The 10,000-nt window shown below is 48.0% G+C and overlaps 3 protein-coding genes across 5 annotated transcripts in view; 2 read left to right on the top strand and 1 right to left on the bottom strand.

The window, feature by feature from the left end:
* The window catches only part of LOC125958186 (armadillo repeat-containing protein 8-like), a 4,824-nt gene extending 4,199 nt beyond the window's left edge, over window positions 1-625 (top strand). Inside the window, exons 9-10 of the mRNA XM_049691354.1 lie at window positions 1-319; window positions 382-625. The exon at window positions 1-319 is cut by the window's left edge and continues 1,048 nt beyond it. The gene's annotated coding sequence lies outside the window, so the exon portion shown is untranslated. The remainder of the gene's footprint in view (window positions 320-381) is intronic.
* Window positions 298-2,399, bottom strand: LOC125958187 (islet cell autoantigen 1-like protein). The gene is made up of 4 exons (XM_049691356.1): window positions 2,161-2,399; window positions 1,566-2,083; window positions 1,215-1,487; window positions 298-1,132 (listed from the first exon to the last, which is right to left on the bottom strand). Exons 1-4 carry the CDS (start codon window positions 2,222-2,224, stop codon window positions 476-478), a joined length of 1,512 nt encoding a protein of 503 aa, XP_049547313.1. The 5' UTR covers window positions 2,225-2,399; the 3' UTR covers window positions 298-475.
* A 378-nt stretch (window positions 2,400-2,777) lies between these two features.
* Window positions 2,778-10,000, top strand: part of LOC125958035 (nucleosome-remodeling factor subunit NURF301) — a 19,988-nt gene continuing 12,765 nt past the window's right edge. For 2 of the 3 annotated variants that reach the window (XM_049691128.1, XM_049691126.1), the window contains exons 1-4: window positions 3,576-3,817; window positions 4,301-4,787; window positions 5,245-9,753; window positions 9,831-10,000. The exon at window positions 9,831-10,000 is cut by the window's right edge and continues 226 nt beyond it. In XM_049691128.1, coding sequence (XP_049547085.1) covers window positions 4,457-4,787; window positions 5,245-9,753; window positions 9,831-10,000 — 5,010 coding nt within the window. In that variant the 5' untranslated portion in view covers window positions 3,576-3,817; window positions 4,301-4,456. Of the gene's footprint in view, window positions 3,312-3,575; window positions 3,818-4,296; window positions 4,788-5,244; window positions 9,754-9,830 lie in introns of those variants that run through there. The other variant, XM_049691127.1, reaches the window with a different exon arrangement.

The following is a 10,000-nucleotide window of genomic DNA, read 5'->3' as shown; positions in this document are numbered from 1 at the left end:
AAGAGACGGCATCATACGGAGGGGGGCACTATTGTTCCTTTTTGTAACCTGATTGTAAAACATCAGCAAGGCGAAACAAGTGGCATTGGTTCAAAATGAGTGGTTAAACTATTCGTTACATTGATCCATCAGAAGATTAATAAAATGATTGATGATGATTCACCAGCAATCTTCGCGGCTTGCAACGATTTTCATTAGCGTTCCCGAACGCTGCAGTTCCGAGAGAAGTACCGTTCTTCACGCAACAACATGTGATTATAGATAGACAGTTGGATTTATTGACGAGAATTTAAATTATACCGGAAAGGAGGTGTATATGGTAAGTAACTTATCCTTTAGCAGAACATAGCATAGGGTTAACAAAATTGGATATTCTTTTAGCGTGATACAGAATGGAAACACAGGCACAAATAGCAAACTCACATTTAAACCAACCGAAGGGGTATGGCCGTTTATCGTAACTTAAAAAATCTGTTCAAGCTGCCATACTGTTGACCGGTGCGTCCGTTTTCGATGGTATAGCATCCGGATTTGAGAGAGGGTCCAGCTCCGCAAACAGCTGATACCATCCGCTAAGATCCCGCTTACCCGTTTTGGTTTCTTCCTTCCCTTTTGGCTTCGATCCACCCCCAGCCACGTTGGGGGCTGCCAGTGACCCACTGCTGGTCGTTGCAGCCACAGCGGTAGTTTGAATACCGCCAGAAATCTGGTGCTGGTTGCCAGGTTTCGAAAATCCGTGCAACAAACTACTGAAAAGATCAGTAGCCCTTTCCGATCGCTTTGCCTCGGTTATACCATCCGATGCTGGTGCTATTGGTGGGTTCGATGCATTCGGCAGGGGAAAATCAAATGCATCATCTACAAGACTGCTGTTCCCGAGTAGCATGGAAGGCAAGAATGGTGCCGGCGCTGACATAAAGTCGGAAAACTCGTCATCCAAACTGAGCCCTAGTAGGTCACAGTTTCCTCCATTAGCAGCACTGCCATGTTTATCGCTGGCTTGAACATTCAGTTTCGGTACTCCCGATAACAGTGCATTGATTTCTTCATCAACGTCGGCTACCATTTTTTGCTCTTTCAATGATGACTTCTTGACTGCATCCAGCTCATCTAGCTCGTCCTTGTACTCTTCCTGCCATGGAGTAGAAACGGATTTGATTTAGTTTTGCTGGTAAAAAAAATGGAACAGTTTGGAATGGTATAGCATATGGTACCTTAAAAAATAACATCTGGTCATCGTCGGCCGGTGGTCCCGGTAGTTCCTGAGGCAGATTCCCGTCAATTTGATCATCGGTACACTCCTCGTTCGGATTCGCCTGGGTGAGTTCTTTGAGGACGGAGAAATTATAGTGTGGATCTTTAGCTAGACTCTTAAGCGTGTTTTTATATGTTTCATCCGTTTTCTTCGCAAACTGCAGAATGGCATTCTGGTAGCCTACCAACGCATGCGAGAACATGTTGCATCTTGCAGCAGCTAGAAGATCAATCTGAAATGCACGGACAGCAAGGAAAAGGACATCTGGAGATGTAATCAAACTTGAAACAACTCATTTCTACAATCTTACCTTCTCTAGACAATCGAGCGTATATTTGTCGAATTTGGTCTTGGCAGTCTTCACGTGTCGCTGCGCTTTTCGAAACTTTTCCAAGCCTCTGCCGGTGTCAGGATCGAGCTGAATGCTAACCGATTTCATCCAGCTGAGCGCGGCCCGATACTCGGTTCGCTCCTTTTCCATCTGTTGTATCGTGTGGTGTGTATCGGCAATGGCACGGCCCTTGAACGTGTGCACATCATGATGTAGTCGCAATAACGGTACCCGAATAGCAATGCGTTGCTGGCCGCAATACGAAATCGCTTTGCCGGTAGTGGACATCATTTTGCCGGTGGTGGGGCTTTCTTTGCTGACTTCACGCAAAAATTTCCCCAACGAGTTTTCCTCCTGCGCCAGAATGCACATTCGCTCTTGGTACTGGTCGATGATACGATACAGTTTGCTGCAGCTTTCCGCGACCGAGCGAAACAGCTCAATCTTTGAGTCTAGCTCACCATCGGAAGCTACAATGTTTTCGTCCTCTTTGGAGCCTGCAAGGATTAGGAGTTTTCGTGTTTTTCAACCCAAAGGCACTCCCTTTCACCGTAATGTACACAAATCAACCTACCAAGTTTCCTTTGAACCGCCTTTTTGGTTACCCAGAATTGGTGCTGTAATTCGGATTTCAACATTCTTTGGCCGTGAAATCACGTTTCCGAAAGCGCCTAACACCGTTCTCTACTACCGTATGCGAGCGGAGGTCCAGGAACAGTTGTGTTATTTGCTTTGCTTTTCCCGTTACAATATTGATTTTTCCATTTCCTCAGCTGCACCTCCCGACCGAAACAAGTGACAGCCGTTCGTCGTGTTTTCCCAATTTTCTTTTTATCACGGAACCATGCATGCGCAAATGAAGAGCGCTTTTTGAGCGTCCCTATGTGACCGTTGATGTGATTCCATCGGCGAAGCGCGCTGTGAATCGTGGGTTATAGGAGTTGATACCGTCAGATTACCAATTCTGTACGTCTCATACTCATTTTAACAGCTGAAAACGAAGTTTTTCCGGTTTTCCAAGTAGGAAATGTGCTCGCGGTTTCACTTTTTTGAATAAATCGGAAGATTTACCGGGCAAATTTTGACAGTTTTATCTTGCCAACTTTATCGTGCCAATCGTGGATTTATAGAGCCTACGATTGCCGAAGATCAAAAATCATTTTTGGCAAAGAGATGCGGAGACGGTAAAAAAGGTAAAAGCTGGAATATCTCGTGCTAGCGTCTGTGATGCTTCCGTCGTTCGTCCTGCTTGTGATTGTTTTGAAAGAACGACGAACGAAGTATTTGTTAGGAACGGAGCGGACCAAGTATTTGCCTGCGCACAGAAAATACGGCGGCCTTCCAAAACCTCCATATTCGGCGCACAAACGCGCTTCATCGTCGGCTTCGGTTGCGACCGATGCAGCTCTCGTTTTATCAGCTGTGCAGTGGTGCTCCTAGTGGTTTACCGGACACAATCGTGGTTTTCGGGAGTGCAAACAGGACTCGTCAGAAATTGTAAAAAATTAGTATTTTTCTGTGGGATTCGTTCCGCAAAGGACGTAAAATTCGTCGGATAAGTGAAGTTTCCGCTGCTGCGCGTAGGAAAGAGAGGTCGCGATATTGCGATCCCTTTCTCGCACCTCCCGAGAGCGAGTTCGCGTTGCCTGCAGGGGGCGCTAGTGTGGTGATGCGTAGCGATGAAAGCGAACTCCTGATTGGTCGGAATTTTGTGAGGGTGAAAAAGTAAGATTTTATTATAAAAACTACGAGTTAATCGGTAATAAGAGTGTTATTTGAGTGCAAAAATCGTCTGCGAAATTCGGCAAAACACTCTCGTTAGCGGTAGTATCGCTGGTGCGCAGAGGAAGAAGTTCAATTTCTTATTTTGCGACGCTTGGCTTCGGGCAAGATGGCTACCCAGCGCAACAGCCAATCAGCGTCGAGCTTTGATGCGTGTCGTACAGGGTCGGATTTTTTCATACATTTCGGGCCCCGCGTCGCTGTACTGCAGAACGCGTCTTCGGTGAGCAAAGTCGAGTCAAAAAGTTGGACTCCCGTGCGGGCAGCGGCCAATTCGTGTTGAAAGACTGGGAAAAAGGAAGAAAATTTGCACTATTTTGACATGTGTCAGGACTGTAGTCCAGTGAACAGCGAACGGAGTTAAACGAAAGGACAACGGCTTATTTGCAGCGCCGAGAATTCTGCGGCCCCTGCGCCAGACTATTCTGCCTTGATCGCCGCGGTGGTAGGTTTTTCGCTCAACGTGTAATGCCCGTGTGGCAACAGACAGTAGGCTGTGGTGCATCTCGGAAAAGAGTGCATGGACACCAGGTCCGCAGACGAATATCCTTTTGTGTTGCAGTACCGTGTGTGTTATTGATGCCTCGTGGTTCTACGGCGGAATCCGTGTTGTCCAGCGCGTTGCCCGAGCATCAACAAAGGGTTTTGGGGGTGTTGAAGGTTAAATGTTGAATATTCTGGAAAAGGGACCAAACGACAGAAATTGGGTCGAAGTGCGAACGATAGCTCGGAAGTTAAACAAGTCCATAGAAAAATTCCCAGTTGCCCACAAATAGTGGTGGATTTATACCCACTGGTGGCTGATTAACTTTACATTTTAAGCGCGTCGGTAACATAACCCTATACCTTCCTTCCTATAATCTATTATCTTTGATAGTTTATTTGAAGCATCTCGCTTACAGATTTGTGTTTTGTTTTTCCCGCACAGGTAGCTGAATTGAAGTGATGAATAGTAAATTCCTGCTGTGTCGATGAGTAAAAAGCAAAAGCTATGGTTCTGAGGAACTGCTCACAGAAAAAGCTACCAACAGTTGATTAGTGCAACGCTCTTGAACATTGAAATCAGCAACAAAAGCATAAGAAGTAAAATGACTGGTCGGCAAGCAAACGGGCCGGGCGGTGGCACACCGTCGGGCAAGCGACGGGGCCGACCTCCGAAATCGGCCAACATGGAAAGACCGAAAAAGTTCCAGTATCATTTAATGAAAAAACCCAAGTATCTGTGCAAGGACGGCCAGGATGGAAGTAGTACGCCGTCGGCGTCCCGAGCCTCGTCTCCGCAAGGCAGCGAGGAAAGCCGGCCATCCACCTCGCGAAGAGCCGTTGCCACCAAAACAAGAGGCAGGAAAGCAACGCCACGCGGTCGTCCTGCAGGAAGAGGCCGTGGAGGACATAACAGTTCATTGAGCAATCGCAAAGGTAAGTTCTTAGTGACGCTCTAAATTGCATCATTGGCGTGGAACAAGGACGAAAGAAGCGGAGAGGGAGAGCGCACTAAGTGCGTGTGTGTGTTTGTTTTCCCTCCATTTTTCGCTCCCTTTGCAGTCCGTTTGACAGCACTGCTCGGCGCGGCGCCTGCTGCGCCAAGATGTGTTTTGATGTTCCCTTTTTGTTAATTTCCCCTTTTTTGTGTCAGTTCTCTTTAAAGAATCGTTCTGGATTTGCTTTAAAGACGGCTCCGTGCCGTTTTGTTTACATTTTTTGCTCGCTTTTTACTTGGCGGGAAACTCGATGCTGACCTAATATTAGGCGAAGTGGGGAAGGGGGGAGTAATGCTCACACGGCAGGTTAAAACTTTTGTCTAAATATCAACATTGACCTTGGACCAAAAAGAAAACGGGTTATGCTTTAACACAAATGTACTGCTCTCTTACAGCATATTCCTACCACGAATCGGAATATCACTATGGTTCCGATTTTGGGGACGAAAGCGATAAAAGCGATCCGTACGACGATTCCATACATTCGGCCAGCGACTCGGAGGACAGCCTTGGCCAAGCATCAGACAGCGATTTTTCGATGCAAAGCTTTGGTGTGGGCACTGGAATAAGTACCGGTTGCCTGAAAGAACCAAGTCCCGATCCGATCTGGTTGCAGGATCGCGAAGTGCCACCGCTGGAGATTCCCGAATCATCAAAAGATCTTCTGGTGCCGAATGATATCGTCCTGAAGTGTGCATCCATTTACGAGATTATTCGACGGTTTCGACATCTTGTAAGGCTATCGCCCTTCCGATTTGAAGACTTCTGTGCCGCTATTTCGAGCGAAGACCAAAGCGCCCTGTTGACTGAACTGCACATAATGCTCCTGAAGGCGATCTTGCGCGAAGAAGACTCTCAGCAGACGCACTTTGGTCCGTTGGATCAGAAGGACAGTGTCAACATTGCGCTCTATCTCATGGATGCCTTCACTTGGCCAGAGATTCTGCGAAATTATGTCGAAAGCGATCCCAATCTGGACCAGAGTGTCCTGAAGATCCTGGGAACCACCGAATACCCGTACGTGCCAGCAGAGGATCGGCTATATGTGCTTCAGTTTCTAACGGATCAAATTCTCGTGACGAGCTCTGTACGGGATGACATGACACAGGAAGGACCAATCCGTTACGACGACCACTGTCGTGCTTGCCACAGGGTGGGTGATTTGTTGTGCTGTGAAACATGCCCGGCTGTATTCCATCTCGAGTGCGTGGAGCCACCGTTGGTTAACATACCGAACGGAGATTGGCAGTGTAATCTATGCAAATCACACAAGGTTACGGGGGTACTCGATTGTATATCTACACAGGAAAAGCAAGGCATGCTTTGTCGGCAGGAGATGCTCGGCTACGATCGTCATGGTCGAAAGTATTGGTTCATCTTGCGTCGTCTGTTCGTGGAAAGCGAAGATGCTTCACAAGTGTGGTATTACAGTACGGTGAAACAATTTGAGCTACTGATGTCAAAGCTGGACGAGAACGAGTTTGAAGTGGATCTGTACGAGCAGCTCAATGAAAACTACCGAGATGAGATCTTGCGACAAATGACGCTTACCGAGACGATCACTAATCAACAGAAAGGTAACAAGAAATCGTACATTGAGGTGGATAATCAGCGTATTGAGAAGCTGCTAGAACAGTTGCGCGGAGGTGGAGAACACACTGGTGTTACCGACGCTGAGTCTGAACCGAGTGTAGCTCCTGAGGACAAGGAGTCGGAAGATGGTGATGGATTGGATGAAAATGATGAATTGAAGGACACGGACTTGACCGATGCAAAAGAAGGTGATGATCAAGCACAACAAAATGGAGGAGGAAGCAAACATGTGACTAGATCCAAGACGGGCTCTCTGACTCCGCGCACGTTCAGCCTGGATGACTTGAAAAAGAAAACTTTAAAGGAAGAATCAGGCATTACTACAGCCAATGGTGGAACTGTCGCCGGAGTAACAGCCGATGGGATCGATCGTGTGACACGTCAGAAAGTAAGTCAGCTGTCCAATGGTACGCTGTACTTCAAGCTGGGCATGGAGAACGGATACAAGAGCTACGTGAACCAATACTCGATTAATCCGATCGCACTGAATAAACCGCAGCGCAACGAGGAGCGTGATAAGAAGCGACATCTTTCACATAAATTTTCGTTGACCCAGGCGTCAGAATTCAAATGGCTCGGCGGAGGTTTGTATGCCAGTCAGCAGCAGATAGTAACGACCATCCGACAGACGATACTGGCGCTAGAGCAATCGATTGCGTCGCCTTTCATGCACCATAACTGGCATCGGCTACGGCGGATTTGGATAAATGCGATCTCAACTAGCATGAAAGCGCAAGAATTTTCGCGACTATTGTGCATTCTGCAGTCGTGCATGCGTAGTGTCGTGTTTGCGAGCGTTTGGCACGAGCAGCTTGGTCACACTCGCATGTACCGCATTACGTCGGCCGAGCGCGAAGAAAAGAAAAAGTTGGAAAAACGAGAAAAACGGGAACGTGACGATGAAGAAGAGCGCAATCGGACGGCAATCAATTTCGTCAAGTATTCGCTTGGTTTAAAGCATCAGGTGTGGAAGCAGAAAGGAGAAGAATATCGTATACATGGTCAGTGGGATTGGGTGTGGATGTCAAACGGTCGCCGGCAAAAATCGGTCGTCGGTCGCCAAACGAATGAGACCGTCCAAATGGTTGTACCGGTCATCCAACCCGAAACAGGCCAGAAGCAGCTGCAAAGGTTCGATTCGCGTACGTACGAAGCCCTGCAGCGTATCCGTGATCCAGACGCAAAGCACCAGAAGGGAGCCGCCGTTGAGTATCTGACAAACATTGAGGCACTGAATGCGAAGCTGTTGCCTAAGTTGGAAACCATCGAAATAGGTGCATCACCTGCACAAGAATTTAGCACGGAGATCGATGTATCGCAGGCACTGACATCACCTCAGGCTCGTATTCTATATCCCAAGGTGGCACGCAAATGCCCCACGTTAGATGGATTGCTACAACGGCGCATTAATCTTCATGATGCAGAAGAACTGCGCATTACACAGGCGAAGCAAAAGCAAGACTTGTTGGCCCAGGAGTGCAGTGCGGATGAACCACCAGCCACCGTTATACAGAAACCAGAGTCGACGGTCATCACTGTGAGAGTGCTTCCGCCCAGCGAATGTATAGAGAAGCAGATGCAGCGCATCGTCAACAGCCGTGCTGCTCCTGGTGCCGCCGCAGTTCAAGTCAACACTCGGCCACATCTTTCCGCATTTCAGCAACATAGGCGCAATCGGCTGTACAGAGAAAAGCTCCAGGCAATGGCGTCCAGAGCACACGAGTTGCGTATTAAGTATAACACTGTGAGTAACCAGGCAAAGCAATACAAATGCTATTCTATTGAATGTTGTGTAGCTGGTGGAAATAGTAACTCATCGATCTCGTCCACGCCGGTATGCTTTTCACCTCTCTGTCGCCAGAAATATGCGTTGAGGGAGGAATTGCATACGTTGCTTAAGGAGATGCAAATTTGGGAGATTCAGCAAAGTAGTAGTACATTGCCTTCTAATGCTGCAGGTGCTGCGAATACTGCGGCAAGTGCCGCGGGTGCTGCTGGTACCGCCACTGCCAAGTCTATCTTGGAGCAGAAGCTGACGGAGGTAAAGAAGGAAAGCTTCGAGACATTGTTCACAAATTTTTCTATTCGCCTGTTCAAATCGATGAATGACGATTTGGAGCGCTCCAAAAGAACCGCGCTAGATTTTGATGAACAGTTGATAGCAAAATTGGTAGGAAATATTGCGCCCAAGGTGGAAGCGGGTGAGGATAAGGCTGCGATTAGTGAGCACGAGTCGGTTCTGCTTGATCCAGCACTGAGCGTAAAGGAAGAAGTGGTGTGCAGTACGGACAATGCAAGCGATACCACCTTGCTCGATGTGACTACCACAGCATTGACAGATGAAGCTGCCCCAAAAGCTATGGAAATAGACAATGTTGCCGAAGGAGAGGTTAAGATAGCATCGATGTTGAATGACAATTCCAACTCTGTTTCCTCGGAAGAACCGGCTAGTGTTGTGATGGGCGCCGAGCCTCGAACAACGCGTGGTCGCATCGGGCGTTCTCGTGCTAATAAGACTGCGGATGAATCGGTCGGTACCGGCATTGGAGATATGAAGCCAAAGGAAGAGGTGCTGGACAAATCGCTGCTTGAAAGGCCGATAGGAGCACCGCTCGGTTATCCCGCCGTACGTGCACCGAATCGTCGCTTTGGATTGCCATCGCGTTGCGTTAAGAAAGAGGAACCGGAAGAAAAAGAGCAAGCACCGGATGGTAGCATCAGGGTCTATTCCGTGGCGAACACAAGGGGAAAGATGTACTTGCGGAAGGCACTTCCGCCCACAAATACATCTACATCGCCGAAAGCTCCTGGGCTTGATAAACCAAAGGGCGAAGGAAAAATTCCTGTACTTGGGAGCGGCAAACCACGGTACCCTGTGGTAAACTACTTCCGCACGAAAAAGGGCAATACATCGATCATGGTACTGCCCCGTGGTGAGCTGCTGAAACTAGCCAAGAATGGTGGGCGCCTGCAAGTGAGCGGTTTCCATCATCTGGCCAAAACAAACACTTCCGTCTGGCCGTATCCATGCTCGCGTCCTCTGTTCAAAACCTGCTGGTTGTATAGGACAGTGAATCTCACTACGCTGGCGGCTGTAGGGCTTCAATTACGCATATTTTGGACATGTTTCCGCTGGGACGACATGGCAATGAAACCCCTCACTGCTGACGGCAAGCATCAGGTGACGACGGAATCTGAGATTATGTCGCTCGAAATATTGCGCCATCGTCATGTGGGTATGTTCAACGAAAGACTACAATACCTGCGAAGAAAGGTTGTCATCCCACTAGAACTACCGAAAACTGCAAGAGGTAAGTTAATTTCCGATCATCTGTTATTGATGACTGCAATACGATTGTAATCTGTCGCTCATTTGATTTTCCTATAGCCGAAGTACAATCCATTCGATCGGGTTTACGGAAGCGTAAGCGTGCCGAATCACCACAGCAAACGGAACCACAGGTCTCGGAGGAGTGGATAGACGAAGACAAACTGGAGCTCTGGGAAGTGAAGCTGTATGGTGAGAAGCAAGATAAGCTGGCTGCTGCTTCTTTCCAA

This window comes from Anopheles darlingi, chromosome 3, assembly GCF_943734745.1.
Source record: "Anopheles darlingi chromosome 3, idAnoDarlMG_H_01, whole genome shotgun sequence".
Lineage (NCBI taxonomy): Eukaryota > Metazoa > Arthropoda > Insecta > Diptera > Culicidae > Anopheles > Anopheles darlingi.
The sequence above is the reverse complement of the archived record's forward strand: the minus strand, read 5'-3'. Positions and strand labels throughout refer to the sequence as shown.

Excerpts from the sequence above, each read along its gene's own strand:
- LOC125958187 (XM_049691356.1), bottom strand. The coding sequence starts at position 2,224 with ATGTTGAAATCCGAATTACAGCACCAATTCTGGGTAACCAAAAAGGCG. Across the intron at positions 2,084-2,160 it reads GGCGGTTCAAAGGAAACTTG|GCTCCAAAGAGGACGAAAAC; the intron begins GTAGGTTGATTT and ends TAATCCTTGCAG. Across the intron at positions 1,133-1,214 it reads ACCAGATGTTATTTTTTAAG|GAAGAGTACAAGGACGAGCT; the intron begins GTACCATATGCT and ends ACTCCATGGCAG.